Source organism: Zootoca vivipara, chromosome 7 (genome assembly GCF_965207765.1).
Source record: "Zootoca vivipara chromosome 7, rZooViv2.hap1.1, whole genome shotgun sequence".
Lineage (NCBI taxonomy): Eukaryota > Metazoa > Chordata > Lepidosauria > Squamata > Lacertidae > Zootoca > Zootoca vivipara.
Genome location: NC_142590.1, coordinates 55,226,897 through 55,233,009, shown reverse-complemented (window position 1 = coordinate 55,233,009; position 6,113 = coordinate 55,226,897). Strand labels below are relative to the sequence as shown.

General features: G+C 45.2%; 1 protein-coding gene across 5 annotated transcripts in view; it reads left to right on the top strand.

The window, feature by feature from the left end:
- The first annotated feature begins 5,552 nt into the window (after positions 1–5,552).
- Positions 5,553–6,113, top strand: part of DSTYK (dual serine/threonine and tyrosine protein kinase) — a 36,038-nt gene continuing 35,477 nt past the window's right edge. For all 5 annotated transcript variants that reach the window (XR_015951093.1, XR_015951094.1, XM_088674303.1 and 2 more), the window contains exon 1: positions 5,553–6,098. Coding sequence is in view for 3 of the 5 variants with exons in the window: in XM_088674303.1 (XP_088530429.1) it covers positions 5,801–6,098 (298 nt within the window). In the remaining 2 variants the exon portion in view is untranslated. The remainder of the gene's footprint in view (positions 6,099–6,113) is intronic.

Below are 6,113 nucleotides of genomic sequence, written 5' to 3'. Positions count from 1 at the left end.
TCATAAAAATGTAATATTTCTGCCAGATCTGACCTAATGCAGCATATTTTCCCCAATGGATTCTTCTGGGAAGCCCACACACAAGGAACAAGGGCAACAGCTCTTATCCAGGCATCAGCAAACTTTTTCAGCAGGGGGCTGGTCCACTGTCCCTCAGACCTTGTGGGGGCCAGACTATATTTTGAAGGAAAAAAATTGAACGAATTTCTATGTCCCACAAATAACCCAGAGATGCATTTTAAATAAAAGCACACATTCTACTCATGTAAAAACATGCTGATTCCCGGACCGTCCACAGGCTGGATTTTGAAGATGATTGGGCTGGATCCAGCCCCTGGGCCGTAGTTTGCCTACCCCTGCTCTCATCCATTGTTTCCACACACCCACTCCTACTACTCAGAGGTATACAGTATTGCCTTTGAAACACAAAAGTGATTTTTAGATAACATAGCTCACAGCTGTGACTAGATCTCTCTTCCATTAATTTTCATGTATTGGGTAAAGTGTCGCACCAAACAGCAATATAGCTAAATTGCAAAATTGGTGATGTACATGCTCAGTGGGGGGTTGTATCCAGTAACCAGCTCCCTGCACAACCTGCTTACCATTTCTTTAACAAGCAGAAAAGCACATCCACAAACGAATAGTCCAATTTCTGTTCTTTTTAAAAAGAACTTCTGAGAACATGCCTCTACACATTCAAATGATTCAGTTAGGCACCATGCAAAAGAAGTACATTATGGTGCATAAAGCTGTGATCCTGCTGAAATCAGTGTGCCTTACCTCTGAGTAAACATACATAGGGTTGGGCTTTGTTTGTGTGAATTGGTTGCATTTGAGCCAATGAGTTGAGATGATCTTATGACTTAAGACTGGGAGAAATAAGAGGTTGCCTCTAAATTCCCTGCAGGAAATAAGAAAACTTGAGCTGTCACACATAAATCCAGTTTAATAGTGTGGTAAATTTTTTTTTGCACAGATCATCCTTTCAGCTCATGTGAGATCATAATGGCCAAAGGGCATTCAAAGTCATTAAAAAAGGAGCAGGAATAAAGGAGGTCATTTTTTATTGTATGGGAAATATGAAGACCACATCCTCTAACCAGAAGATGGGTATGTGTCTAGGCAGATAATATTGCTTTTATAAACCAAATTATCCAGAATGCATATTCATGGGGATCAGAATCGACTCCCTGGGGTTTAAGAATAGCATTTGTTAATACTGTAATGTTGCATTTTTTCAGAAAGCTTGTCTCAGTGACTGTGATCAGTTGTACTATTGCTGCTTTTTTAAAGAAAAACGGAGAAATATGAGCTTCAGTTTATAATAATCTGAATTTGAGCACTGGGATCAGAGGGGAGATAAATGTAATGAATAATGTGTCTTCTTGTTTTGTACCACCTCACAATCCTTGCTATGCAAAGCCCGTTCTCTGAAATCTGAATAATCATCACTGGGAATCACAAGTAGGAAGAATGCTTCTGCACTCAGGATGCTGCCGGATTACACAGATAAGCCTTCAGTCCAATCCAGCAAAGCTCTTCTTATGTGTTATTTTCCTTTGCAACTACCTTCCCTCCTATATTGTGTTGTGAACAAAAATGTGAGAGTGGGGAAGCCTCTTGGTGCTGTATATGCATCATGTGTTAATAACGAAGGCAAATAGTTCCATCTTGCAGTTTGTTCCATTTTTCTAGACAGTTGTTGAAATATGAATCCAGCTAACTTCCAAATTGGCATGCATTTGGTCAGCAAGGATGAGAAAGGATCTGGTTTAACTAATATGTGCAATTTTCTTCATTTTTCTTTAAATAGCAATTTAATTTTCATTTTTACATCCAGTATATAAAAATACATTTGCTTTTTGTTTTTTGGTTAACATGGTAAGAAATACAGCAGTTTGCTGTACTACATTTCTGTTTCAAAGTTGTTTTGCAAATCAGAACAATGTCATATAAAGTGACATACATGCCATTTAAGCAGAAGAGTAAGAAAATCCATGTTGACTTCCAAAAATAAAAGAGTTGAAAAATATGGGATCCTCTGTAGCATTCTTTTCACAAATATAGGGGGTGGGGGTGGAATTGTATGGAATTTGTCTGCATGTCATCTAGGACTGCTGAAAGCAATTGCTCTAATTAAACAAAGGAGATGGTTTCCTTATTAGTCTATGAATTTTGAGAATCATGTTGTGATTTGCCAAGAATCAATTACTTGTAACTAGAGTTTCTATTTACATTGCAGGACTCTCCAGACATTGTTTTATATTTTGAGATAACTGAATGTTTGCATTTTCCTTTTCTCATACTTGAAGTGCTTTTTGGATTTTATCCAGGTCTAAATGCAGGAAGTAAGAAATCATTCTGAGAGCTATTCATTACTATAGTAAACTTTTTATAATAGCTTTTAAGTAGCTTTCCAAAATGTTTCAGAATATTAATAATATGAATGATCAAGTAGAGCAATGAAATTATTTAAGGACTACAAGTAAGAATTCCCTGTAATTGGTCAGGCCCAGTTTGTTACAGAAAACTCTTCTCCAGTTGATCCCTAATAATAAGCTTTAAAAAGTAAGAAGTATTTTGCTGTAAGAACTTTGGAGATAGAACAGAACATTCAAGTCTACCACATTACACAGATCCCCAGGCAAACAGAAAAATAACTCTCTGCATTAAATGAAGGTTAGTATTGCTATGAGTTTGGGCAGGGGTCAGTTTGGACAGAACCCTGGGTCCTCTTCCAGAACTGACGATCCTGTATCTGTGAGGATAGACTGCATAAGGAGAAGCTTGCCAACCCAGTTCCTTTCTCAAGGTAATGGCTCTGGCTGGCCAGTTAAGTACCACAATTTAACCTAACCAAAGAAGTTGCTATGTGCCATAGAACAAATGGGTAGGCCTTCCCCAACCCCTCACCCAGCTGTTACTTAAAGGTAAAGGGACCCCTGACCATTAGGTCCAGTCGTGACCGACTCTGGGGTTGCAGTGCTCATCTCGCATTATTGGCCGAGGGAGCCGGCGTACAGCTTCCGGGTCATGTGGCCAGCATGACAAAGCTGCTTCTGGCGAACCAGAGCAGCGCACGGAAACGCTGTTTACCTTCCTGCTGTAGCGGCTCCTACCGTATTTATCTACTTGCACTTTGATGTGCTTTCGAACTGCTAGGTTGGCAGGAGCTGGGACCAAGCAACGGAAGCTCACCCCATCGCGGGGATTCGGACCGCCGACCTTCTGATTGGCAAGCCCTAGGCTCAGTGGTTTAACCCACAGCACCACCCGCGTCTTAGGCGTGTGCAAAAAGCAACAGCTCAAAAGCTGAATGCAAGGAGCTGCAGACAGAATTTGTGCTGGATTAAAAACTGTGAATAATAGAGAAGCAATATCTTTTATGGTGTTAAGGCTGTGAGCCCTTCCATCGTATGCTCAAGTTGTATATATGTGTAAATAAAACCACCAGTCTCTGCTGTCCTTCATTCCAGAAAACTCTTCTGTCTGAGTGTTGTGTTTGTTTTTTGCCCTGACTTTCCTCCCCACGAAAACCAGCTCTTTGCTGCTGAATCAGAACAAACAGCTGTCCATGGAAACCCCGAATTGCACTTTGTTCCAATTCAGTGTTAAAGAGCTGGTTTTCCTGGGCACAGTGGCGGGGGTGGGAAGTGCTCAGACACTGGGAAAACATGAACCTGTGCCTAGAAATTGGGGGGGGGGGCAAAGGTAAGTGTGAATGAGCCCCACGTGTTGGAAGAAACCCTGGAGTCTCTTACCACTTGGATATTGGGGCGGTGCATAACAACAACATAGTAAAACATAGTAAAAGATTAAACCTTAAAAAGATTGTCTATACAGGGCTGCCTTCAGATGTCTCCTAAAGGTTATATAGTTATTCATCTCCTTGATATCTGATGGGAGGGCATTGGGCACCATTACCGAGAAGGCCCTGTGCCTGGTTCACTGTAGCTTCAATTCTCACAGTGTGGGAACCGCCAGAAGGCCCTCGGTGCTGGATCTCAGTGTTCGGACTGAACAATGGGGGTGGAGATGCTCCTTCAGGTATGGGCTGTTTAGGGCTTTAAAGGTCAGCACCAACACTTTTAATTGTGTTTAGAAACGTACTGGGAGCCAATGTAGGTCTTTCAGGGCCAGTATTATATGGTTTTGGCGGCTGCTCCCGGTCACCAGCCTAGCTGCCGCATTCTGGATTAGTTGTAGTTTCCGAGTCACCTTCAAAGGTAGCCCCACGTAAAGCGCATTGCAGTAGTCCAAGTGGGAGATAACCAGAGCATGCACTACTCGGGGGAGACAGTCCGTGGGCAAGTAGGATCTCAATATAAATGGGCTCATCCTTACAATGACAACTTCAGAAGAGAAGGCGTATTAAGTCTGTTGCAGCAAAATATAAAAGAGCCCACAAAAGCTCATGTCACAACAAATATGTTATTTTTCAAGATGTCACAAGATGTCTTGTTTCTCTTTCTAGGAGCAACTCTAAAGGGAAGGAGGTTACTGCTGCAATCCTAATATTGCATACCTGGGCGTAATCTCCTTTGAATTCAGTTGGATATACTTGCGAGCAATTATGGTTAGCCTTGGTCTGCACAGAAAGAGGTTTGTTCTCCTCAAGGAGGCATATTCCTTAGATCATGGGTAGGCAAACTATGGCCCAGGGACTGAATCCGGCCCAATCACCTTCTAAATCCGGTCCGGGAATCAGCGTGTTTTTACATGAGTAGAACGTGTCCTTTTATTTAAAATGCATCTCTGGGTTATTTGTGGGACGTAGGAATTCGTTCATTCCCCCCCCCCCCATATAGTCTGGCCCCCCACAAGGTCTGAGGGACAGTGGACCATCCGCCTGTTGAAAACGTTTGCAGACCCCTGCCTTAGATCAGTTTTTATTTATTTTTAGCATTTACTGTAACAAGCGAAGTGTTTCTAAAACCACCCCAAAGCAGTTTCTTGTGGCTTCAGACATGTTACATTTCTGTTCAGTGTCCGTCCCGTCCCATCCCCCATTCATGCCGTTTGCATTTAATTGGAGGCATTGCCAACCCCGAAAGTCCACCGTCCTTTGCAGGGCCGGATTTAGGTTTGATGAGGCCCTAAGCTACTGAAGGTAATGGGTCCCTTTATATGTCCAGCTGTCCTTTGTCAACAAGTTGTCGCTGTTTTTTGTGTTGAATATATGCTATATGGTAATTTATGGACCTAATAGGTATCTAAAGCCATTTGCCACTGTTGCCGTATGCAGGTTTTATTTTTTTAGTTTATATTTTAGAAATGTACATCCAGATTTTTTTTTTGATTTTTTGACCACCACGCCACCCTCCAGAGTGGGACCCTAAGCTATAGCTTGTTTAGCTTATACTGTACAGTACTGTACTGTAAGTCCGGCACTGGTCCTTTGACTTGCAAACTGAAGTAGGGAGTCCCCGGCAGAAGACTACAAATCCCAGAGTGCCTTTCGAAAAGGCCTTCACACGCCCTCTCCCCGCCCATCAAGAGGGTGCAGTTCCGCTGCTCCGCAACAAGAGGGAAGCGGCGACTACATCCCCCACAGTGCAAGGCGAGCGAGTGAGCGAGCGAGGGGAATGGGGTCCGCCCCCGGCTGCCGCCGCCGCCTCCCCGCCAGAGCGCCCGGATAAAGGTCCCGTTCCGTGCGCAGTGCGGCTCGGTGCGACGCTGCTGGCAGGGGAGGAGGCCGAGCCCGTGGCCCAGGCGGCGCCAGAACAGCCTGGCATCCCCCGAGTCGCCGCCGTGGTGGGGGGAGGAGAGCTCTGAGGCGGACGCCGCCGCGGGCGACATGTCGGGGGGAACGGGAGGCCCCTCGACCCGGGGCTCCGGCGGCGGCGGCGGGCTGAGCCGTGAGCTGTGCCGCGCCTTCGGACATTACAACCGGCACCTGGCGCGGCTGCAGCACAACCTGCGCGAGACGAAGAAGTTCTTCCGCGACATCAAGTACTCCCAGGGCCCCTCTGCTGCTGCCGCCGCCGCCGCCGCCGCTACACTTGGGCCTGCCGGGGAGGAACCGCGGCCTCAGCAGGAGCAGCCCACCCCCGATGTCTGCGCCCTTGTTGGTGAGGGTCCTTCGCTGCAGGCCGGTAAGGAGCTCGGGA